Raw genomic sequence first — 25000 nt, 5'->3', positions numbered from 1 at the left:
GTGTGTGCGTGTGATCTTGTGCATGTGTGTGCATGCGTGTGTGTGTGTGTGTTATGTAAGGCAGCTGTTCATGTGCTGCTAATCAAATCATTCCCATGGCTGGACGAACTGAAGCTGTGGTCCTCTCAAACTCATCCTCTGTGTTTCTCTCTCTCTTTCTCTCCTTTTTCTCCGTCGCTACATTCTTTTCTCCCCTTTAAGCTGTCCCTCTGTCTTCCTGCATTCTCTCTCCCCCGCCTGTGACCTCAGGATACGTTCAGATCTTGTTTTTCTATTGTGTCTACTCCTCCATCTAGCCATGCTGATGCATTTCTGCTTTTCTCTTCCACACTACATTTCCTCCTCCGGCATAGGCAGCGCCCAGGTGGGGGTTGGAAGGGCCAGGGCCGGAATGTTTAGTGACTGAGCAGGGGAGCCATGCAATATAAATGGCTTTTGGGGGAATATCTGGGTAGAAACGTTCCTTTCCTTGCACCAGCGACTTGGTGAGGACTCCTCCCCTCCCTGGAAGTAGCTTTGTTCCAAACCCTGAGTTTCTGTCGTCGCTCCCTCCCGCGGGGTCATTCCTTCTGTGCAGGCAGGAAGACTTCAAGAGCCTCGGGTCTATGAAGAGTTTAAATTTAGTTTGTTCTCACACCTTTCCCTCCGGCCTTATGAATAAAGTTGAACCGTAGTTTCTGTGCCTAGTGAGGCCTCACTATTGCATCTCCAATGTCTATTCAGGAACCTGTGCTCAGAACGACAGGATTAAAGCCAGTACATTGGATCACACATAAATCTTGTGTAAATTAAACGTTAATCTATGAATATAGGATTACTGAAAAATGTCCCATAGGTAATGGTTCCTTCCTTTCCATTAATATTACATCTATGTTATTCACCAACCACACGGAGACAACTCATTTAAATAAGGCTTGTGTACATTTTAGATTTAGTGTTTGACGTACTCTTCTTCTTCTTCGAGTTCTTAGAGTAGGTCCGGCAGGGATCGCATCGGGTCAACAGTATCATGTACGTCCACCCACCAACTCAAATTTATGAAAAATATGACTGCATACATATTTGATAGCTTTGAATTTCATGGCTTGCTTTGGACACCCAAATATGAATGACTGATTGGAACTAAACAATGCACCAGGGAAACATCTACCTTAAGTGTGTACTATAACAATAAGAACAGAATTCGCTGTATTTTCCATACATTGAGACAGGTAGAGGTATCGTTTTCATTCAACACAGGTGTGTCCTGTTAAGCACAACAATACACATAAACACAAGCAAATCGTATTGACTGCAGTCTACCTGTATAATGCATTATTTCGGGAATCAAAAAATGTGTCACTTTGGACAAACGAAAAAGCCCAAACGGTATATTGTAACCCAGACCTAGTTTCCATAACCCAGCGTCCTTTGCTTACTGTGAGCTGCCACCTCTGGGTGAGCCAGCTCTGAGACTTGGGGATGTCCTACATCCGTCCGTCACAGATCAGCGGGGGCGGCCGGGGAGGAGGTACCTAACGCCGGGTCTCCTCAGGAGGGCAGAGCCTCAGAAGAGTGAAGGATCTTTTCACGGAATCCATCAGTGCGCACTGACAAACCCACCTGGGACAGCATACCCCCAGGGCCTCTTATTTATATAGACTTCTATTTATATTACTGTTCCATTTCCATAATACTACTGTTCTCAGACGCGCACGTACGCACGCACGCACGCACACGCATGCATACGCAAACGCACACACAATACTCAGAATCACTCGGTCATTTGAATATCTTTATTTATTGTACGTAAGAAACCCTGATTGTGAGTGCCGTGTGGAGACCCCAGGGGGGCACACTCAGCAGGTTAGAGAGAGGGGGTCTCCACGCTCAGAAGCCATGCGCAGGCAGCATGTTAGGTACAGCACAGTAGTACTACGTTAAGATCCAGGTAAAAACCAAATCACAAACCCACAAACCCCCAACGACCACCCGCACATACACATAAAGAGCGCTGGTTCACCCTCACATCGTCCATAAAAGAAAACCAAACAAATATAAAACAGCGTTTTATACGGGACCGTTCAAACCTAAAGGCAATAGCCCAAGGTGTTTGTTTACTGTGTGGATTATAATCAAGCAGGAGACGTCCAGACAGCAGGCGTGACGAACAGACTACGGTCCTAGTTTTACAGTACAAGGTAATCAAGGGGATCGTCTCATCAGCTAACGCACTGTGTTGCCTCACTAAACACCATGGCTAGATTTAGACGAAACTAACTGTTTCAGACACACGACTGTTGAGGACTGAACCTCAACAGTCAAGATAGTCCCACACGCATAAATTAAAAAATAAATACAATCTTTTTCTTCCTGCCACTGGTGGCCAATAGACCACTAGGTGACTCTCTAGCAGGACAGTTGCAAAGTAAAGGTGGCAAAACGCACACAAGAGCATAGGGAAGCAAAGGAACACATTTCACACACAATAAGTTGTCTTTGTAGTACTGGGTTTAAGGTGACCCCATGAGACAACATCTTGAGATGAGAGAAAGAAACCATTGATTGTAGCAGGGACAGGAGTTCGCAGACATTTCAGAAGAAGGAGAGTGGATTAAACTAAACTAATTGAACTGAACCAAATTAATCCTAGGTGAATCGTTAAAAAAAAAAATACTGTTCTGTAATCGTTGGCAATGCAATGCCTCAAAATGTTGACACTCTCTCTTCCCGTTAATGACAAGAGACAAATGTTGAAAGTGAAATAGCAAAAATTAAGACATGTAACTTGTCCTTTGAGCGCAAACTTGGCCAAACATACGGCTGGTGTCATATTCAAAAGGATAGCATTATTATGAAGGCTACGTATTATAACCATCTGTAGAAACCAAACATCTCCTAACGATCTTCAGCTTATGTTGTTGTTTGTACAGCTCTACGACTGCTTATCTCACATATCAATCCTGTTTGACTGCCTTTCTCTTAAAAACAGACATGCATATAGACACAGGTATGCGCACACACACACACACACACACACACACACACACACACACACACACACACACACACACACACACACACACACACACACACACACACACACACACACACACACACACACACACACACACGTGTCTAAAGGATGTGTCTGTGTGAAACACCCACACCTATATGCACAAAGACGTCCATTACAGTGCATGAAAACATTTCCTTGACAATAGGGATTGAGACTTCGAAACCCAGAATATTAAAAAATAAAACATAACGGATTCTGGGGTTCCCCACCCATCTGACTCATGTGCAGAGGGCTCAAGAGCCCGTCCCTTTGGTTAGAACTGGAGACGCCATGTTTGTGCTTAGTTTGCTCGTCCTCTGAACTGAAGAGAGCAGCCGCCGTCATCAGCCCAGACCGAGCATTGCATGAGCGAACTGGCCAGCAGGTCTTTGGAATCACCATGGCTGATAGTAAAAAATAAAAGTATCTATGGCTTTTGACAATGTCTTTCCCCATCACCATCACTCAAAATATACATCTTGTTGATTCCCCGACAAACGGATAAGAGTACAAGGAAGAAAAAAAATGTTATGTAGTTGAGCAGGCTTGCCAAAATAATATATCAAGAAATAATTTGGGTTATATTAACAGTAAATGGATTTTTACCATAGAGGCTATATAAAAATAACTTCAAAATACGTTCAGATAAAGGTTATTATTTTATAGATTTAAGGAGAGCAGCAAAAAGCAAGTGAACTTGAGTTTCATTCCCATCTTCTAGTGTGAATATTGCGATTGGAAGACACTCTTCGACTAGACGGCCCCTAATGTAGGGGACTTATTCAACCCCTTTTTAGCCTGGTAAATACCTGGAAACCTTCGATTTAATTTGAAATATATTGCTTGTTGTTTTATGCATAGATACCAAAAACAAATCAAGTACTTGGTGAACATTTCCCCATCATAAAAACAATTGTAACCCCATCACCAGGGCCTTCCAGAGTAGGGACTTTGAAAAAGGCTATGTTGCAGTGCTCAGAAACGATCGATTTCTTAGTGGTGGCTTATTTCGAGCGAGTTCCCAGCCGTATCTTCTTAATGCCAGACGTGTGTCACGTGGGAAAGAAACAGAGCCACTCTAGCACATGGCTAAGGGCGGTTCCTGTTGGAACGGCGGTGATAGACAGTCACTCTACTCCGACTGCTGGACTACTTGGGGTTGAAGAGTTGCAGGTCCAGGCGCACCCACACCTCCCCCGTGGGCACCTCGTGGAGCAGCAGGCGCCGCGTGGCCGCGCCTTTGTTCTCCAGCTCCTTCTTGATGGTCGCCACGGGAACCTCGGTGCGGCCCAGGAAGTCTGCGGGAGGGGGAGGAGCCAGGGGGGGAGGGGAGGGAACGGGATGGAGGAGAGGCGGAGAGGGGGAAGTTAGTCAGGGAGAAAGTAACAACAAAAAACGATGAAAAAAATTATTGAGAACGATTTGTCCCAGAAATGTCAAAACTTAATAATAATGAATAAAAGCTAACCGAGATACGGTCTACAACAAACACCGAAATCAACGAAATGTGAAATTAAATAACTGAAATCCTGCTCCAAATTATTATGTCTTGAGGGTGTACAACAGAGAGAGCAGTGGCATCGGCCTCGATCAGGAGTGGAGAGCAGGAGAGAGGCACGGCGGGGGTGATGGACCGACCGTCGGGGGAGAACTGGTCCCTCTCGAAGATGGTGATGCAGAGCACGTCCTGGTAGAGGTCCCGGATGTGGAACTGGCAGTTGAAGTTCCACTTGGGGTTGAGCGTGTCGTTGAGGGTCCTGGACGTGTACATCTGAGCCCCCATGGTCACCTCGCAGTAGGGGTTGCTCTTACCTGCAAGGGGGGGGGGGGGGGGGGGGAAAGAGAAAAGAGGAGAAGAGGAGAGGAGAATGAGAGGAAAGTAGAAGAGAGATAGGAGTGGACAGAAAAGAGGAGAGAGATGGGAGAGGATAGGAGAAAAGGGATAAGGGGAAAGGAGAGAGGAGGAATAGAGGAGAGGAGAGATAGAGGAGAGAAAAGAGGAGAAAGAGAGGAGGGGAAAGGAACAAAGCAATGGAGAAAAACATACGTTTAAAAAAAGAACAAAGAAACAATGTTTGTTACAAAGAGAGCAAAGAATACGGTGGTGAATGACTGGAGCGGGTTCAGGAGGTCCGTTCTCACCATGGGCCTTGTTGGGCTTGAGCTCCGTGGCCTCCAGGATGGTGACCAGCAGCCGCCCGATCCCGCTGGGCTTCAGGGAGCGGGCTGGGGGAACACACACACACACAGTCCAGCTTTATCCAAAGTCATATGTGTACAACCGGGACGCGCCATTACAAATAAATCATAAAACACAATAACTATAAGAGTATAAGAGTAAACAAGTGAAATTAAGGTGGTCGTATATTGAAAGCAATATAAAAATATGTAGACGTTAAAACGGAACCATTTCCTGTTTTCATGTTGCGTGCGTGCGTACAAACCCTGATAGGCTTTCTCTCTTTTCTTCTTCTCTGTCTCGATAAAGTTTTCAGAAGCAGCCTTGACCTTCTGAACCCACGCCGTCCTACAAACGAGCATTTAATCCACTGTCGTTAGCACACATACATACATACATACACACACAGATACATACATACATACATACTTTCTACATCTTCACATCCTTACACACAAAATGCGTGCGTGTGCGCGTATGTTTTCATGTGTGTGTGTTTTTGTTTGTACGTGTAAGTACATATAAGGTAGATGTGTGTGATTGTGTACACATGCATGCGTGTGTGTGTGTCTGAGTGTAAGTGTGAGTGTGAGTGTGTGCATCTGTGGGCATGCGTGTGTGTGCACGTATGCATGCATACGTGTGTGTACCTCTCATTGATGTTGTCGGTCTTGAGGATGTACACTCTGTCAATGTGTGAGATGTGGAAGATGGGTTCATCACTGGAAGGGTCCGGAAGCTTCACCAGGACTTCGTTTAGAAACACCGGCTGAGGAACGAGAGAGGACCGGCTCAAACGGTAACCATTATAGCGTGGTCCACGTAAAAGGCCCCAACAGTTAGATTGATTACAATTTTTTTTCAAAAAATAAAATAAAATACAAAATACAAAAAACATTCAAATAAAAAGGGGAGGACTAAAAGAGTGTTATGTTGGGTAAACTTAATGTTGGGTCGCGCCATCACATGGAACGGGGTTGTTGTGTGTCTATGTCGGGTCATTCCACCACATGGCACAGGGTTGTTGTGTGTGTTATATGTCGGGTCGTACCACCACAAAGAACGGGGTTGTTGTGTGTCTATGTCGGGTCGTACCACCGCATAGAACGGGGTTGTTGGGTGTCTATGTCGGGTCGTACCACCACATAGAACGGGGTTGTTGTGTGTCTATGTCGGGTCGTACCACCGCATAGAACGGGGTTGTTGGGTGTCTATGTCGGGTCGTACCACCACATAGAACGGGGTTGTTGTGTGTCTATGTCGGGTCGTACCACCACATAGAACGGGGTTGTTGGGTGTCTATGTCGGGTCGTACCACCACATGGAACGGGGTGGTTGTGTTTGTTATATGTCGGGTTGTACCAACACATAGAACAGGGTTGTTGTGTGTGCTATATGTCGGCCGTACCACCACACGGAACGGGCTGGTTGTGTGTTGGCACTGAGGCTCACCGGCTTGTACATCTTGAGCTGTATGTTGTTCTTGTTGCTGAACAGTTTGTCGGGACCAGATGAGGTGAACTGTTTGGAGGTGTGTGTCAGCAGGAGGAAGTCGTTAAAGAGGAACGCCCACAGCTCCTTGTTGCTCTTGGCCTTGTGCATCTGGGAGACATGAGAGATGGAGGCCAGATGGAGACACAAGAGGGGCGCACTCGGAGGTCAGCCGTGTGTAAATATAGTTATATATAGGACAACACAGCCTGCCACAAGATGGAGGAGTAAAACCACTCACTTTGCTCAACATCCTTTAGTTGTACTATTTAGAACGTTTTATTTTTTTGTATATTTGTATATACATGAACGACATAATCTTATACACACTTTACTCTGCTTTCATGCCCTCAATTGCCCCACCACCTTTCTTAGAGTAGACTTGGTCCTGAAATTAACCCCACAATGTACTGAAATGCGAATAGATTTGGAACCAGGAATGGTTTTGAATCGAGAATCAATTTTGATTCGAAATTGTGACCCCCAAGAATCAAAATCGAATCGTGAGAATCATAAATATCCACACCCCTACTATTGAGCTGACGGTCCACTTCAACAAAGGGACTTACAGCTGCATGATGCTAAGGGACAGGCCAGCGTGAGGCGCAGGCTGCGGACGTTGGGAATCAAACCCGGTATCTTTCTACTTGGCGTTTAGCAGCTACACTCTTCTGCACTTAGACGTAAATAAATAGTAATACATTGAATTATTTCAGGTACATCAAGACGTTCCACTCACCTTGCCGCTGTGCAGCAGCTTCCTGGGGCCCAGGCAGTTAGTGAGGGAGTTAAACACCAGGTTCTGTGGACAGAGGAACAGTATGAGCAGCACATCTCTCCGGATACATGCAGGTGAGGAACATACGCCAACCCATTTATATCATCCATTATTTTATAAATCGGGGTAAGGGTAATCAGAACTCGTTTCCAGTCGTGACGGGTGTGGCGGTAACTGTCCAGTGGTTCTGACTGCGTGGGCGGTGGAGTGACTCACCTCACTGACTCCGTCGCACTGCACGTGGTTCTGAATCCACTCCAGCCGGTCCGAGTTCTCCTTCTCCCGCACGCCCTCGTTGACCTGGGGGAGCACAACGTTCGGGTCGTTTAATCTTTAATTCACCTCCGGAACCTCGTCCACTGTGGAGAAGAGGATGGAGGAAGGGGGACAACAGGGGAACGGGAGGAGAGGGGGGGAGAGGAGAGGGGAGAGGGGGACGGGAGGAGAGGGGAGGAGAGGAGAGGGGAGAGGGGGAGAGGGGAGGGGAGGGGGACAGGAGGAGAGGGGAGGAGAGGAGAGGGGAGAGGGGGAGAGGGGAGGGGAGGGGGACAGGAGGAGAGGGGAGGAGAGGGAAGGAGATGGGAGGAGAGGAGAGGGGAGGAGAGGGGAGGAGATGAGAGGAGAGGAGAGGGGGGGAGAGGTGAGGGGAGGAGAGGAGAGGATAGGGGAGAGGGGAGGAGAGGGGGGGAGAGGAGAGGGGAGGGGAGGGGGACAGGAGGAGAGGAGAGGAGAGGAGAGGAGAGGGGAGGGGAGGGGGGCAGGAGGAGAGAAGAGGAGAGATGAGGGGAGGGGAGGGGGACAGGAGGAGAGGAGAGGAGAGATGAGGGGAGGGGAGGGGGACAGGAGGAGAGGAGAGGAGAGGGGGACTGGAGGTGACGGGAGCGGAGGAGTCACCTGCTGACACAGCTCCTCGGCCCTCTCCAGGGCCTCCTTCAAGGGCCCCCTGTCTGCGTGGCCCTCGGCTGTACTCTCCAGGATCTGTGACACACACACGGGAGGTTTTCTAGTGTTTGAGGACCCTGGGACATCAGTGCACACTGAGACCTAGGCGGTGTTGGTCCGGGTCTTACGTTCTTGATGTGGAGGGGGTAGCGCGTGATTCTCTGCATGGGTTTCAGTAGGAAGCTGGACAATGGCATTCCTTTGCACCTGTAGTCAGTGGCTAGTTTCTGTGGTCAGGAAACAGTTTCACACGGTTAAAAGGAATAAATATCAAATAACCAGAACTAACACAATTATAATTCATCTATGCATACTACGGAAAAAAAAATGCCGCCCCTAAGCTCACAATTCATCCATATTCTGACTCTGTATTCCTCTCTTCTCAGCCCTATTATCCCTTTATCCTCCTGATCACATTTAAATCTGTACATTAAGTCACTCAGCAGCCACTTGTAGCCTCTCTCTCTCTCTCTCTCTCTCTCTCTCCTCTCTCCCCTCTCCCCCCTCCCCCCCCCCGACCCCCCTCACCTTGAGGAAGTCCTTGAACTCGGGCTGGTTGTCGGTCCGGGTCTGGAGCAGGGAGGCGCCGTTGATCTGGCAGGAGCAGAAGCGGATGTAGGGCTGCAGGTGGGCCAGCTCCGCGGCCAGGATGTCTCCGATCACCTGCACCGGCATGTTGTCCCCGCCCGTCTTCTTACGCACGCGCAGCGCCCTGGCGTGAACACACACACACACACACACACACACACACACACACACACACACACACACACACACACACACACACACACACACACACACACACACACACACACACACGATATTTATCTAAACACATACGCTTACTATATACATACTGTGTACAAAATAAAACCAAAGCCAGATGAAAAATGTCTTTGGGTTTTAGAGATAACGCGAAGAAAAACCATCATTAAATAGTTGAGTGAAAGTTTATCTTATTTTGGGGACAGCGAGCGGCCTCCTCAACCTCTCCTGTTGTCTTTCGATCATCCAACGATCGTCGACATCTGCTGAGGCTATTTATGCATCATGTGGTCATTCATTGGTTGCTTACTTCAGTAGTTTGGTGTTGCAGGCGATCAACTCCTTCCAGTTGACAAACATCATGCCCATCTCCGCCTCAGTCAAGCGACCGGACTCGGACATGGGCTTATGGAACACCTGGGAGCAAGGGAAGCACGCATGCTCAGAAGGAGTGATTCAATCTAAATAAAGACCACAACACACCTTTGTAAGGTTATAATGCGGGAGTTACGGACACTTTAACCCTGGCCATTTTGCACAATCAATTTTGTACATCTCCCTGCCTATCCAGTTTTTGTTTTACATATATTTATAATGTTCTTAATTTCTGTTAAAACTTATATTGTATCTTATTTTATTTTATTATATTTTTATTCAATTGTATTGTGTTCTTTTTTGAGCACAGATAGTACCTGGTATGTCAACCAAACCTTTCACCACATATCCTGTATGTGGCGAAATGTGATGTGAAAAACCTTTGCGTTACCTCCAGGACAATCTGCAGGTCTTCCACGTATTTCTCCTCGGTCTCCATCAGCTCGTGGATGTAGCCCTGTCTCTTCCTCTCCTGGGGGCTCATGGTTTCCAGGCTGGACAGGTTCGCACACCCTGGACTCAGCAAGAGGGTAAGGGAGAGGGGGGGGGAGAGCCCAAAACAAATGGACATGAAAGGTCAGTGTTCCGCTGCTTCTTAAGACAAGCGTACGTAGAACATAACTTATTGTGTGAATCCTTGGCATTGTATGGCATTTACCAACAACTTTGTATGGTTAATTTTATTCATTTCTATTTTTTCCTGGTGTAAAGGTGAAACCCTCCTCATGAAAGGTGCTATGATAAGACATAGACACATACAGTGGTGGTGGTGTCTCTGACTCAATACCTTTCCCCTGACAATTCATTAACACTCCTTCTTGTGCACACGTTAACCAACGCGCCACAGCAACAGCCAAACACCAAAACTAAAAATACTACGAAACGAAACCCGGGCATCAGACACGACACTGCAATCCGCTTACCTGGATCTGCGTGGCCATTAGTGCTCGCGTGCACCTCTCCCAGCCCGGCTGCTTTCTGTTCACCTCTATCTGACCCTTGACCTCCCCCCCCACCTGATCCACCGCCGTCTTCGCTCGCCGCGCCACCCCACAGGGCCAGGAAGTTAAACCCGCACTCGCTCTGTCCACTCATGGCACTGGAGTCGCCCCGCACCCTGTGGTATCTCCTGCCTCGTAGACCCCCTGTGGTTACCTTCTCCCCACTGCTCTTCCCCCGGGCCGTCTCTCCTGACCTCTAGAGGGTCTGACCGGAGACTAAAGCCCGTCTAAGCCCCAGCAGCCAAATCTGTTTGTACCAAAACATGGTTCCCTGCCAAAGGAATGGAGTTCAGAGTCCACTGACACATTGAAGACCCTACAATCATTAAATACTGTATAATTAATTAATTAATTATGAATAGCTAGATATTTTATTCTTATTCTCAAGAGCCTCTGGAATGAAATCAGTTTGTAGAGAGCAAAGGTCCCCAATTTGAATACTGCATATGAAATGAGAAGTTTAATTAAACAAGCACTTTGGTTTAAAAGACTATTGAGTGCATTTTATAGAAATGTTGTCTAATAGAGATGAAATGTAGGGATCAATCTTCAGTGTTTTATTACCATGTGTAACCTTGCTATGTCTTTCTGGAGAAATATCAGTTAATCTTATGTTCCTTGTATGTACTGAAAACATGCACAATGATGTGATGATGTGCCCACCCCCCCCCCCCCCCCCCCCCCCCCCCCCCCCCCCCACACACACACACACACATTCACACATGCACACTAAAACTTAGAAAAACACTATAACTCCCTTTCAAACCGGAATATAATGTTTAATTTCACTCCAAAAATATATATTGAGACACATTTTCATATTTTTTATATATTCAAGATAAATATTATTGAAATCTCTTAAGGATAAACCATCATTACATTTTCCGAAAATGATTAGATAACACAAAATCAGGATCGAAGTCTGAATCATTTTATCCGTTAACTATTTCTACACCACAATATTGATTAATTACAAAATCAATAGTAACATATTTGGAAGCACCATTATATGTTTCCATTATATGCTGTCCCACAGCCGTTGTGAGGAAGCATAAAAATGGAAATATGCAACTCCTGCCCCAAGTGGACCAAGCTAATTACCTCCCCCTTACATGTGCACACGCACACGCACACACACACACACGCACACAAATACATAAATTGCTTAGATTTAGATTGTTTAAAATAACTTAACACACAAAATTAAGGCACTATAGATGGGCCACTTGTGATTCTGCATAGTTTGATCATATCTTTGTTCCATGCCTTCAAAATACATTTGAACATGGTTGGTCTATGTTCAAATGAACACACACACACACACACACACACACACACACACACACACACACACACACACACACACACACACACACACACACACACACACACACACACACACACACACACACACACACACACACACACAGCTTAGATTTAGATTGTTTAAAATAACTTAACACACAAAATTAAGGCACTATAGATGGGCCACTTGTGATTCTGCATAGTTTGATCATATCTTTGTTCCATGCCTTCAAAATACATTTGAACATGGTTGGTCTATGTTCAAATGAACACACACACACACACACACACACACACACACACACACACACACACACACACACACACACACACACACACACACACACACACACACACACACACACACACACACACACACACACACATACACACACTAGTACACAGCACACGGTAAACCACTTACAATATTCTAATCACAACCTAAACTTCAAGAGCAGAGTTTATGCCTTTGGCTTTTCAAAAAGTATCCCACACTTCTAGCATGTTTGAAATCCTATCAAAACCACCAATATCTTGAACTGTTATAGGCCTAGTGTAAGAGTGTCTGTTTCCAGAAATGTCTGCATCCTAAAGTCCTACAAAAGGGCTAATGTAATAGCAACGGTACACACTCTGTTGGGCAATACTGAAGAGCAACATAAGTCCTTGTAAGGGTTTTAAACCACAAGCCTGGCCAAGAATTGACAAATTTAGAGAGAGAGAAATAGTGGGCTACGTCAGAGTGCTAGTTGAAGCCTTGAGACACAGAGCAGAAGAGAGGAACACGATGATGACACATCCCCCTAAACACCGAACAGGAAGTCACCATGGAAACAGAGACAGGCGATAATGGGGCAAGCAAAGAGAAGGTAGGTTGAGGTGTACTCAAAGAAGAGCAAGGTGTGAAATAAAGGGAACTTAAAAAGGGTAAGGATGGACAGGACAGGGAGACGAGAGGAGACGCCAAAGAGACCCACGATCCTACTGCTTCACCAGTGCCTGTGGTTTGTGTCTCCCGCTTTGATTGGAGGATATCGGTTCGGATTCAAAACCAGGAACCAGTCACGCAGTTTTGGCTGGACTTCTGTCTTGATGAGAGTGACCTCTTGATTCTTGCTCAGAAAACAAGTTGTTTAAACAACAAAATAAGTGTCATGGCTTTAGTTTATCAGTTAATTTAAAGACTCAATATAATAGTTATAATCTCCCTATAATACTTATCTATTTCTAAATCCTGCATTGTGTATGCTCTCCATCTAGCTCACTCACGCACAAACACTGACGCACACAATAACATTTAATCAGAGAGGGTGGAGCCTTAACAAGGGGGCGGTGGCTCTGTAAGCTCCGCCCACTCTGAGAAGTGTGACAGTGGGTCTCTCTGAAGCCCGGAGGAGAGGAAGAGGAGGGAGAGGAGAACTTTCTACCAGCCTAGAAAAAACGAACAGACACAAAGGGGCAAACAAGGAAAACACAAAAGGAGTACAGGTAGGAGAAAATGGGGAGGAGGGAAAAGGAGTAATCAATAACAACAGCTATGGATGGATGGATATTGAAAGAGAAAATGAGCACATTGAAAAAGGATGGCGATGAATAGGATGACAAATAGGAGAATATAGGGAGCTCATGTCTTGTGTCTGTCTATGTCTCATCTATCGTGCAATGAGGATGTATAACATTTCTAATTATGGTGGAAAGAAATATCTACTGCAGTAGGAAAGATAACACTGGAACCCAACACTTTCTTTTGGGCACTGTGTGTTGATGTGTAGTCCTGTGTTTTACAACCAATTCAGAATTTTCTTCATTCAATCAACTACTAGCAAGTCCCAGTGAAAAGGGTGTTAACCCTTTTAACAACCCTTTTTTTCTTTCTTAAACTCTGTAGCACTTTGAGATTTTGCTCTACAAATAAAATGTATTATTATTATTATTACAAAGAAACAGCCCGTTTTACTCACATTGCTGGCTGGGGTCGCACTCTGTAGTGGTCACCTGGATGTAATTGGTCGGGAACAACCCCGTGACCCCGTTGAGTTCGCCCTTCCACCAATCAGGATCATTCTTATTCGTAACATTGATCAGCTGCCCTTTGGAGAAGCTCATCTCGTCACCGTTTGCCGCCGTGTAGTCGTAAATGGCTATCACCTGACACACTGGAAGACAGACGGATTGGAGAGCCCTTTAGTGTGAGTGAGTGAGTGAGTGAGAGAGAGTGAGACAGAGTGGGTGAGAGAGACAGAGTGGGTGAGAGAGACAGAGTGGGTGAGAGAGACAGAGTGGGTGAGAGAGACAGTGTGTGTGTGTGTGTGTGTGTGTGTGTGTGTGTGTGTGTGTGTGTGTGTGTGTGTGTGTGTGTGTGTGTGTGTGTGTGTGTGTGTGTGTGTGTGTGTGTGTGTGTGTGTGTGTGTGTGTGTGTGTGTTACCTGGTAGGGGTGCAGGTGTGGACTTTCCGCTGTTGGCTCCCAGCACGGTAACATGAGTTGCAGGGAACCAACCCTTCTGTCGTTTCTTACCCCGGGCCTGAATCCACACACACACACATACACACAAGAACACACACACACACACACCTAAAAGGTTTGTACCTTTCCATTAACCGGAGCACCCAGAGTGCTCTCTACCTCTGCATTTTTTAACAGAACCATCAGAAGAGTCTTTATTGGTGCCGAGAATCTTTAATGGTGGCGCTGAGGTTCATCCATGGAGTGGGAGGTCAATGGGAGTATTGAAATGAGAATACCAACGCCTCCGTTTGCAAGACACAATGCTAAATTTAAATGTTTTCATTCTACTATGTATCATATGCGAGTAACATGCCGAACTGACGTAGGGTCTGTTCGACTCTCAGTTCTATCCCCAACGCCCGAAGCCTAACCTCTAGGCATCCTTGAGCAAGAAACCATACCTTAAAAAATGGAGGATCCAGAATCTGTGTCTGTCGCAGGCCTGTAATAAGTCTGCCAAATAATTTCAATGACCCAAATAAAATTATTGGACGGCCAACCGTTCTGTGATTTTTTTGGGATTGGATACTTTCAAAGTCTAACTTACTCTAGCTGGTTCCTCCAAACGTTGCCTACCTTGACGACATATATCTGAACTGTGAGCCACTTTTCATAATAGCATCTGCCAATTGACTGAGGGGTTAAAGATATCATCCCACCAGGTGTGGGTGTGATTAGCCTTTAAAAGCCGTAAAATCTGCCTCTTCTGACATCCCAAGCGGGGGTTTCCAGATCAGTCTAGCAGCCTACCCAGTGGGCCGTAGCAAACGTTGCTCATCTGTCCGTCATACATCTAGGTGGAATCTAGGAAACGCCCACTTGGGATGTCGGAAGAGGACGATGTTCGAAAACGGCGTGGCCTGGTTGTATGATATGTCACCTTTACGGTTTGAGGTTAAGGTTACTATGGCGACGGGAGACGGCCCACTGACCTGGAGCTCCCCGAGCCACCAGCCGGAGACGTTCCTGCTGAGGATGAGCACCAGCTGGCCCGGGGCCAGGCTCAGCTGACCCAGGCCTGAGGAGGCGTAGGCTGTGACGACCTGGCCGATCTCTGCACACACACACACACACACACACACACACACACACACACACACACACACACACACACACACACACACACACACACACACACACACACACACACACACACACACACACACACACACACACAGTGTGTCAGTAAGGGACAACATACCGACATATGGATATGAGAAACTAAAAACATTTGTATAAAAAGAAGAGAAAAAATGAAACAGATATGCAAATCGGTCCTACCGTTTTTCTTTTTGCCTGAAAGGCTGGATGTCTGTAACAACAGCAGAAATATCTTTGTTATTGAAGCACCACATATCTATTCAAGCAGGGCAACCAATTATATTCGGTGGGTTCTGCATTGGACATTACCATGTCTGAGAGTCAGCGGGTGCAAGAGGTCAACGGCTATAATTCAACACTGTGATTTGGTTTTGTCAACCCGGGATAGTTGGTGAAAGTGCCGAAAGGAAAAAAATTCCCCAAAAAACTGATAGAAAAAAATCAATAAATAAAAAATAGCAAAATAAATACAGTGGATGATAAGTGAGCTTACATCGCTCTCTTTGGGCTTGACGTAGTTGCTAGGGAACAGGCCGATCCGGTCGCCGATGGCGCCGTTCCACCACTCGCCCTCCCGCTGGCTCACCAGGAGGACATCGCCCTCCTGGAAGGTCAGGTCGCCCGTCTGGGGAGACTCGTAGGTGAACAACGCCACGTACTCTGGGGAGCACAGAGGGGGAGAGGTGAGGCTCGTTAAAACAGACAGACAGACAGACAGACAGACAGAGAGACAGAGAGACAGAGAGAACGCTATGGTCTCTGGTGAGCACAGAGAATATGTACTACACTTAAAAAAACAGAGAGAGAGGCCCAATCCCATTTCTACCCCTTACCCCTTCCCCCTCCCACTTGTTTTGAAGGGGTAAGGGGAAGGGGTAAGGGGTAGAAATGGGATTGGGCCAGAGTGAGGGCGAGACAGAGGGCGCAGAGGTCTGGAAACGAGGAAAGAGAGACGGTGATGGTGGGTTTAACAGTTGATTAGTTATGCAAGAAGTGCAGAGTGGGCGCACATGCAATGAATAAATAAATAACAGGTCTTTTCTTTCTCTATGGCTAAACGTGCTACAGTTATTCCGATGTTGCTTTCTAACTAAAAGCAGTACATGAAAAATTCATGTCATTCATTGCCACGCAAACACAGCTATACAGGTAGTGTGGTACCTGTCTACCTAGTGCACAAACTTAGTTAATAGGAAACAAACATAACATTAGGTAGGTATATAGGGGAACTTTGACATTTTGTATTAGGCCAAGATGGGGAATTCAATATGTATTGGGGTGATGATAGAAGAGGCAGTAAATGGAAGTTTGCCACCTTACCTTCCAACATCTGGCTCCCGTCTGAACCGTCAGGAGTGGAAAAGACCGCGCTGGAACACACACACACAGCGGTAATCATCACAACACTGCGGATTAGGCCCTGTGCAGGAACACTCTGCATTCGGTTTCATGATGTCACGGAGCATAGTCAGCTATGAAATGTATGAGCGTGACATTTAAGATAACATCCATTAATTTTGTCCTTGCAAGATTTCAATGAAAAACTTGATCTAGAAGTTGATCTCAATAAAAAAAAGATTGTACTAGTTTGTAAATGTTTTCAATGACTTTGCATTTTCTATGTCTTGGTGGCCATTAGAGTAGATGACCCACTTTCATCCCTTTGGGTTTTGGTAAAAACATTCTCTAAACTCATGATAAAGATCCGCATTAGAAGCTATATTCTGACCTATGGGTTTTACTGTAGATGATCAGTGAAGATCCATGGACTACTCTGCTAGTTCACCAAGTCAGTTTCATTTTAGTTCTGCTTTACTTTACTTTCTGAATTGCACATTACAGTATATTCCAGATCTTGGCAATTTGCAATTTTCCCCCCAAATGTTTTTCACCATGAACTGAGCGTCCAAACAAAACCCTCGAAATAAGCAAAAGACCCCAAAAAGCCCCTCTGAGTACATAAACAGGACCTACTCCACGCTGGCCTCTCCGTCCCCCAGCAGGGTGACGTAGGTCTTGGGGAACCAGCCCTGGGCCCCGGCCAGCTCGCCCAGCCACCAGCTGTCCTGCTGCTCCAGCACGCGGATCACGTCGTCCTTGCTGAAGTTCAGGTGGCTGTCCGTCTTGGCCGTCCAGGAACACAGCGCCTTGGCCTGCAGGTTACCCACCACCTGGGGGGAGGGAAGGAAGGAAGGAAGGAAGGAAGGAAGGAAGGAAGGAAGGAAGGAAGGAAGGAAGGAAGGATGGTGGGTGTGTGTGTGTGTGAGTGTGAGTGAGGGTGAGAGTGAGAGAGAGAATGAGATAAAAAGGAGACAGACAGAAAAAGAGAGTGAGAGAGACATTTACATTGTACTGTCAATAAAGTCTACTACGGTGAAGAGTGAAGACTAGTCCAAGTCCGTCCATCTTTGCTACAGTTCTGGAAATTAGTTTGATTCACTCCGTCCACAACCTCATTTTTATCCTCGGTGCCTTGACCTTTTTTATTACTACAGCAAATCACTGGGATAGTCCTTGCCAAAAAAGCTCTTTCGAATAGAATCAACAAGTGTGACCCTACACAGATTCATCCCTTCACCTTGTGCATCCCCTACACCGATCCACCCCCTACCGATCCACCCCCTACACCGATCCACCCCCTACACCGATCCACCCCCTACACCGATCCACCCCCTACAGATCCACCCCCTACACCGATCCACCCCCCATACCGATCCACCCCCTACACCGATCCACCCCCTACCGATCCACCCCCTACACCGATCCACCCCCTACACCGATCCACCCCCTACACCGATCCACCCCCTACACCGATCCACCCCCTACACCGATCCACCCCCTACACCGATCCACCCCCTACACCGATCCACCCCCTACACCGATCCAGCCACTACAGATCCATCCACAGAACTGATCCTACCTGTCCCTGTGTCTCTGAGGGGGCGGGGTTTGGGGAGTGTGTTGGCGTGAAGGCGGACTTGGACCCCACGGCCATGGCGGCCTCCAGCGTGCCGTGGCCCCCCGGGCCCTTGGAGAGGTGGGGCTTGAGGGCCATCTTGGCCCCCGCCACGCCGGGGGAGACGGGGGAGACGGGGGTGTCGGGGGCGTCGGCCGCCCTCTCCACGTAGCTCTCCGGGAACCAGCCCATCTTCCCCAGTTTACTGCCGTAGAACCAGCCGGCCTCACGCTCTGTGGTCTCATCAACCTGGGAGGGAGGGAGGGAGACAGGGGGAGAGGGAGACAGGGGGGGAGGAGAAAGAGAAAAAAGTCATTTTTATGAATAAAGAAAAGAAGCCTCTTTCATGGATTATCAGTTACATTTGAGAGATAATGACACAATGAAAGATTATCCTCTCATCTTGACAACAACAGCGTTGTTAATATTGGGGACATGGAAGCTCCCAAGGGAATAGGAGACGTTCCTTTCTCTTGAACAACTTCAGCCTGACAAACGGTACAATGGGCTTTCGGATTTACGAACCTCGATGACGTCATCGGCGTCGAAGGAGAGTTCATCCTGGTTCCTGGCTGTGAACGGGTAGAGCGCTCTGAAGGAAGTGAGTGCTGCTGACTTCCTGTGCTGCGAGGCTCTGGGCTGGAGGCCACCTGTGACACAAAAGTGCATCAAATGACCCTCAAATTCCTTACACAGGGTGTAATATGCAATGCCAAGTCATTTCGCTGCCCAAACCTTAATGAAGAATATACAAAAATCTATTATAAGTGAACGACTAGATGGGTAACGCTGTTATTCTGTGACGATATACACTCACTGTTGTCCATCATATTGAGACCTAGCTCGCTAGTGCGGCTACATTGCACCCTCCACTAAGGAGGGAGTTAAGTGAGTGATGGAGTCGTCGTGTCCCGAGCATGGGTTGTGTCTCACCCTTCCTCTCTTCCAGTCCTCTCAGCAGAGCGGTCAGTTTCTCCTGGATGTCCAGCTTCCCTCCTCCTCCAGTAGCCTGCAGCAGCGACGGCTGCTGCTGCTGCTGCTGCAGGGATGCCTCTACCCTGCGTCTCCTCTCCTCCTCCCCCTTCTTCCTCTCCTCCTCCTCCTCTCGCTTCCTCTTCACCTCCTCCTCCTGCCGTCTCCGCTCCTCCTCCCTTCTCCTCCTGTCCTCCTCCTCCCTCTTCTTGCGCTGCTCCTCCTCCCCGCGCCTTCTTTTCTTCTCCTCCTCCTCCTTCTCCTGCTTCTTCCTCTCCTCGGTGTCTCTCACGGCGGCCTCTGATGCCCTCTGCCTCCTGCGCTCCCCCTCCTCCTTCTCCCTCTTCTGCTCCGCCGCCCACCGCTCCTCCTCCTGCCTCTTCCTCTCCTCGTCCTCCTGCCTCCGTTTCTCCTCTCTCCTCCTCTCTTCCTCCAATTTCCTCCTCTCCTCTTCCAGCTTCCTCCTCTCCTCCTCGAGCTTCCTCCTCTCCTCCTCCGCCATTTTCCTCTCCTCCTGCCTCCGGCGCTCCTCCTCCTCCCTCTTCCTCTGCTCCTCCTCCTGCCTCCTCCTCCTCTCTGCCTCCTCCTTGGCCCGCTGCTCGCGCTCCGCTTGCTCCTTGGCAGCCACTAGGCGGGCCTGCACCTCCTTCTCTTCCTCCTCCCTCAGCTTGGCCTCTCTCTCCTCCTGGATCTTCCTCTTGCGCTCCTCCTCGTCTCTCCTAAGCTTCTCCTGCCACTGGCGATCCTTCTCCTCCTTGATACGCCTAAGGAGGTGGGAGACGAAGAGGAGGCCAGTATTCAAGTGCAATGCATGTAAAACAGCAACCGTGTTAGAGCTAGGGTTTGTCTGATTATAATCGATTATAAAATATTAGTAAATGCTCAAATTAAGTTATTAAAAAAAATTTAGTTTTTTTTTGTTTCATATTGTGTTGCCTGCGCATGGGTTATGGAAAGAAAAAAATACAAAAAGGACAACTTTGCCACAAACTCCAATCATATGTAACTGCAAGATCTCTCCACTCTCTCCGACTGAAAGACGTTGAGGGCTTATTTGGACCCGTCAGGATCCCAGTGCCGAGGTCATCATGAAAGACAGGACAGTGAGACGTGTACCTCTGAGCTTCCTCCTCCTCCCGCCGGTGCCTCTCCTCCTCCTGTCGCTTCCTCTCCACCTCCTGTCGTTTCCTCTCCTCCTCCTGTCGCTTCCTCTCCTCCTCCTGTCGTTTCCTCTCCTCCTCCTGTCGTTTCCTTGCCTCCTCCTGCTCCATCTTCCTCTTTGCTTCCCGTCGTTTTTCCTCCTTGACGCTCATGAGCTTCTCCAGCTCGGCCTGCTGCTTCCTCGTGCTTTCTCTCAGGTCCTTCACACACACACACACACACACACACACACACACACACACACACACACACACACACACACACACACACACACACACACACACACACACACACACACGAATATTCATCAGTAAGTTCGATAAGCAATAGAGCATGATGAACAATGCTCATGAAATGAGCATAGTTGTGGTTAAAAGTCACAACGCCTTAAAAACTTGACAGTGAGTCAGAGGCTGAAACATCCATCAGGGGAAACAAAGTCAACAAAGGAAACAAAAACGAGAGGGCGGATAAGCTAACGAGGCAGGGCGAGAAAAAGAGGGGGGGCAGGAAGACGGGGAAGAGTTGGAGAGGAACGGAGCGGAAGAGAGAGGACCTTGAGCAGGTGGAAGAGGTTACTGAGGCAGGGCGGGCAAAGGGAGCGGGCTGCCTGGACACCCAGGTCCTCAGCACCCACACGCTGGAGAGAGGGGTGGGGTGGGGAGAGGAGGGGTGGGGGGAGAGGCGAACGGAGAGGGACAGACGGAGGGGGGAGGTTGCGGGAGGGAAATGGAGGAGAGGGGCGAGCCCTCCCCACCGGTTGAGGGTGAAGCATGGCCAGGCATTCAGAGGGCTCTTGAAATGTAGACGCAATGGTATGGGAAGTTATGTGAGGAAGGGAGGGGTGAAGAAGAGGATTTTTGTAAAGAGAAACACACAATGCATAATAAAAGCAGCAGACACCAGATATACGTTTTTAAATGCAGGCAATGAGAAAAGGTTTCGAGTCACTGTGTTAACTTCTCATACTAAGCCTAATACAAATCGTTCACTTTTTTATGTCGAATTAAGGGTTCAAATGTTAGTTATGCTATCACATTGAGGCTTGGGTTGGTTAACTTTAAAGGGTTATCACTGGTCTAGCAAAGATCTCCTCTTTGACGGTGTTCTACAGGTGAGGCACACCTGGACATCGTGGTTGTACTGCAGTAAGTATGAGATCTACCAATGACCCCCTCTTTGAGAGCGTTCTGCATTGGGGGGGGGGGGGGGGGGGGGGGCTCACCTGGACATCGTGGTTGTACTGGTCCATCTCGGACAGTTTGACGGAGGTGTCTCTCTCCAGGGTCTCCAGCTGCTGGCGGAGCTGACGACATGCAGCGGTCCTCTCGGTGACGTTCTGCTTCAGGGTGGACAGCGGCGCGCCTGCAGAACGAACACATGTACACGTATCAAAGCCTGCAGCTGAACCCGGGTTGTATACAGTCAGATGTTAATGATTCAGTTTAACCTGAATCATATACAGCCTATGTTAAGTCAGTTTAACCTGTATGATATACAGCCTATGTTAAGTTTTACTTGGGAACATTTTGAAAAGTGAGGCATATCTGGTTTAACGGCATGTAATTTGGGCAATGCAATCATCTTGTGTAGAAATATTGTGAGGAGTTCTTCACTGCCCTGTCACCTGGCCTGGAATTCAGCGCTACTTGTTCAATGTTTCAATTAAATTGTTCAATGTGTGGCCCTTGGCTTACTTTATCCAAGTCAGTCGAGATAAAACATGTGCTCATCCCTGCTCTTAACCATGTAAGAGCAACCATGTTAAATAGACCTCATTGGCTAGAAGCAGCGTTCTGGGTTCAATCCGTATGGACTCCCCGCACTAACCTGGCATGTTGTTGTGTCCCATGGTCTGAAGTTTCTCAGTCAGCCTCTTCTGCTCTGGGCCCATCTGGGATAACTTCCTCTGGAACTCCTGGGCCAGAGGGCAGGGAACCAAACGTCAGGCATGCGGGGACATGGGGGACTCCGACAGGAAGTGCATCATTCATCTTCGGGCATGTCAGAGTCAGCAAGGGTTGAGGACGTCCCGAAATATCCAGGATGTTTCTCACAAAAAAATGTCCAGGCCCTCTTATTTGAAAGTTAATAAATAATCAGCAAACGTACACTTATGAACCAGGGAAATAAGCAAAAGAGGCTAAATATAGGCAGGCCAGCACTTTCTACAGAATATGTAATATGACAGTCCACATGTTCGAAGTGATTCACCCCAAAACCCCCAACCGTCTCCCTAATTGTCCTGGAATGACCACGGCAATGAACAAGGTATCTATTTGCAAAAGAAATGCAGCGACGTCTTATTCATATAACACACACACACACACACACACACACACACACACACACACACACACACACACACACACACACACACACACACACACACACACACACACACACACACACACACACACACACACACACCTCCAGCTGCCTCTGCAGCCCGTTGATTTCGTCCCGGCGGGTGTCCATCCTCTGGCCAATCAGGTCCGCCTCAGTCCTCTGGAGCTTCCTCCTGCCCTGGGCGTCCCGCAGCCGGTCAGAGATCTGCCGTTGCTTGTCACCCTGGGACACAAGCAGGAGGTCAAATGCCTGCATGGAGCTCAAATAGGCTTTTCACAGTAAAAGCCTTCCCCTTTCCATGATCCTTTCATGACTCCTGTACTGCAGAGAGCTACGGCTGTGGCGATGGCACATTGGAAGTATTTTCCACCACAAATGGATCAATTCCGTTTTAATAATTCAGTCAACAGTTTAATAATTCATTTGAGGGGTAAAGGAATGGTCCGAGGGTAAAGCTCTGGTCATACATTCACTTTCTACAATGTGAATGTAAACCATTTACACGCTTGGTTTATGCTTTACAAAACAGACGTAGGGGTGTGCGGGTCAGTCATGGAGTCCCCCTGTGGCTGACAGGGGGTCCACAGCCAGCACCAGCCCATGGTGTAGGTTCCTCCTCCTCCTCCTCCTCCACCCTCACCACGGCCTCCAGCTCCATCTCCAGGCTCCTCTTGCGGGCCTTCAGGCGGATGATGTCATCCTGCTCCTGCACCTTCTTGATCTGCAGCTCGCCGCGCCTCCTCCGCTCAAACTCCTCCTGCCGCTGGCGCTCCAGCACGCGCTGCGCGGCCTGGGACACACGCACGCACGCGCACACGCACACGCACACGCACACACACACACACACACACACAAAGTTTCAAAAAAGGTTGTATTCTAACAGGGGAAACAAGCACTTCTTAAGGGGATACAAACACACACAAATAGGTATTTAAGAGTGTCTACTTTATATGCTTGAAAACGTGAACCAAGCACTTCTTAAGCGTCATACACTTGAGACCGTTACTGAGAAGAACATTTCAATCACCCTGGATCGATTGTGTTGTGCCAAAGCGATGTATAACTTAACCAAAAATCGAATCGTTTGTAGTTTTACATTTTTTAAACAAATGGGCGATATAATGAAGATACAAGGCAGTAGACGTTTATGGAATGGCCCATTACACCGCGCGGCGCCTCCCACCTCCTTTCTTTCTATCTCCTTCTGCCTCTCCTCCTCCCTCTGGCGCTCCAGCTCCCTCTGCCGCTCCAGCCTCCGCTCCTCCTCCTTCTTCCTCCTCTCCTCGGCCTCCCTGGCCTCCTTCTCCCTCCTCTCCCGCTCCTCCCGCTCCTTCTGCGCCTGCCGCTCCTGCTCCCTCCGCTGCGCCTCCAGCAGCTGCTGGCGCCTCTTCTCCAGCTCGGCGTTGCCCCTCTCCAGGTTGGCTTTGAACTTGTCCTCAAAGGTCACTGAAGGGGTCAAGGGTCAGGAGGAAGAGCAAAACGAGTTGGTGAGGCGACGAGATTCACAGGAAGGAAGAAACTACGGGAAACACACGAAGTAGCGTCAGAAATAATCTTTGATGGTTAACTTATTTTAATGGATATCTTAAACTGGGAATATAGATAGTGACCACTTTAAAGTGTGGATCATCACATTCTCAGCTTGTGTCCATGCAGCGCTAGAATGAGAACCACATGTCCTACCCAAGCTTATAATGTGGTATCCATCTTATTTAGTATGAGCATTTATCTACTTCCTGATTCACTTTGCGGTATTGTGTTTCATTTTAGGTGGTGACTTTTGGAAGCATTTCGGTTGCAAATTTAGCATCAGAGACTGCGTTTGATGTGGAGGATGAGAGAGACATACGGTTAGACTCAGAGGGTGAGAGAGACATACGGTTAGACTCAGAGGGTGAGAGAGACATACGGTTAGACTCAGAGGGTGAGAGAGACATACAGTTAGACTCGGAGGGTGAGAGAGACATACGGTTAGACTCAGAGGGTGAGAGAGAGACATACGGTTAGACTCAGAGGGTGAGAGAGACATACGGTTAGACTCAGAGGGTGAGAGAGACATACGGTTAGACTCAGAGGGTGAG

The 25000-nt window shown here is 47.9% G+C and overlaps 1 protein-coding gene across 5 annotated transcripts in view; it reads right to left on the bottom strand.

Moving 5' to 3' along the window:
* Nucleotides 1-1760: 1760 nt before the first annotated feature.
* Nucleotides 1761-25000, bottom strand: part of itsn2b (intersectin 2b) — a 33629-nt gene continuing 10389 nt past the window's right edge. For all 5 annotated transcript variants that reach the window (XM_030376108.1, XM_030376106.1, XM_030376109.1 and 2 more), the window contains exons 12-40: nucleotides 24103-24365; nucleotides 23560-23709; nucleotides 23001-23141; nucleotides 22401-22488; nucleotides 21796-21935; nucleotides 20526-20770; nucleotides 19371-20173; nucleotides 18963-19087; nucleotides 18402-18686; nucleotides 17456-17652; nucleotides 16802-16851; nucleotides 15975-16141; nucleotides 15662-15692; nucleotides 15313-15434; nucleotides 14300-14396; nucleotides 13835-14029; nucleotides 9959-10080; nucleotides 9503-9609; nucleotides 8956-9139; nucleotides 8556-8654; nucleotides 8380-8463; nucleotides 7702-7785; nucleotides 7447-7509; nucleotides 6669-6818; nucleotides 5867-5985; nucleotides 5482-5564; nucleotides 5180-5263; nucleotides 4676-4849; nucleotides 1761-4335 (exon numbers count right to left, since the gene is read on the bottom strand). In XM_030376108.1, coding sequence (XP_030231968.1) covers nucleotides 4187-4335; nucleotides 4676-4849; nucleotides 5180-5263; nucleotides 5482-5564; nucleotides 5867-5985; nucleotides 6669-6818; nucleotides 7447-7509; nucleotides 7702-7785; nucleotides 8380-8463; nucleotides 8556-8654; nucleotides 8956-9139; nucleotides 9503-9609; nucleotides 9959-10080; nucleotides 13835-14029; nucleotides 14300-14396; nucleotides 15313-15434; nucleotides 15662-15692; nucleotides 15975-16141; nucleotides 16802-16851; nucleotides 17456-17652; nucleotides 18402-18686; nucleotides 18963-19087; nucleotides 19371-20173; nucleotides 20526-20770; nucleotides 21796-21935; nucleotides 22401-22488; nucleotides 23001-23141; nucleotides 23560-23709; nucleotides 24103-24365 — 4601 coding nt within the window. In that variant the 3' untranslated portion in view covers nucleotides 1761-4186. The remainder of the gene's footprint in view (nucleotides 4336-4675; nucleotides 4850-5179; nucleotides 5264-5481; nucleotides 5565-5866; nucleotides 5986-6668; nucleotides 6819-7446; nucleotides 7510-7701; nucleotides 7786-8379; nucleotides 8464-8555; nucleotides 8655-8955; nucleotides 9140-9502; nucleotides 9610-9958; nucleotides 10081-13834; nucleotides 14030-14299; nucleotides 14397-15312; nucleotides 15435-15661; nucleotides 15693-15974; nucleotides 16142-16801; nucleotides 16852-17455; nucleotides 17653-18401; nucleotides 18687-18962; nucleotides 19088-19370; nucleotides 20174-20525; nucleotides 20771-21795; nucleotides 21936-22400; nucleotides 22489-23000; nucleotides 23142-23559; nucleotides 23710-24102; nucleotides 24366-25000) is intronic.

Source organism: Gadus morhua, chromosome 14 (genome assembly GCF_902167405.1).
Source record: "Gadus morhua chromosome 14, gadMor3.0, whole genome shotgun sequence".
In the NCBI taxonomy this organism is placed as follows: Eukaryota; Metazoa; Chordata; class Actinopteri; order Gadiformes; family Gadidae; genus Gadus; species Gadus morhua.
Note: the sequence above shows the minus strand (reverse complement) of the source record. Positions and strands in the feature narration are given on the sequence as shown.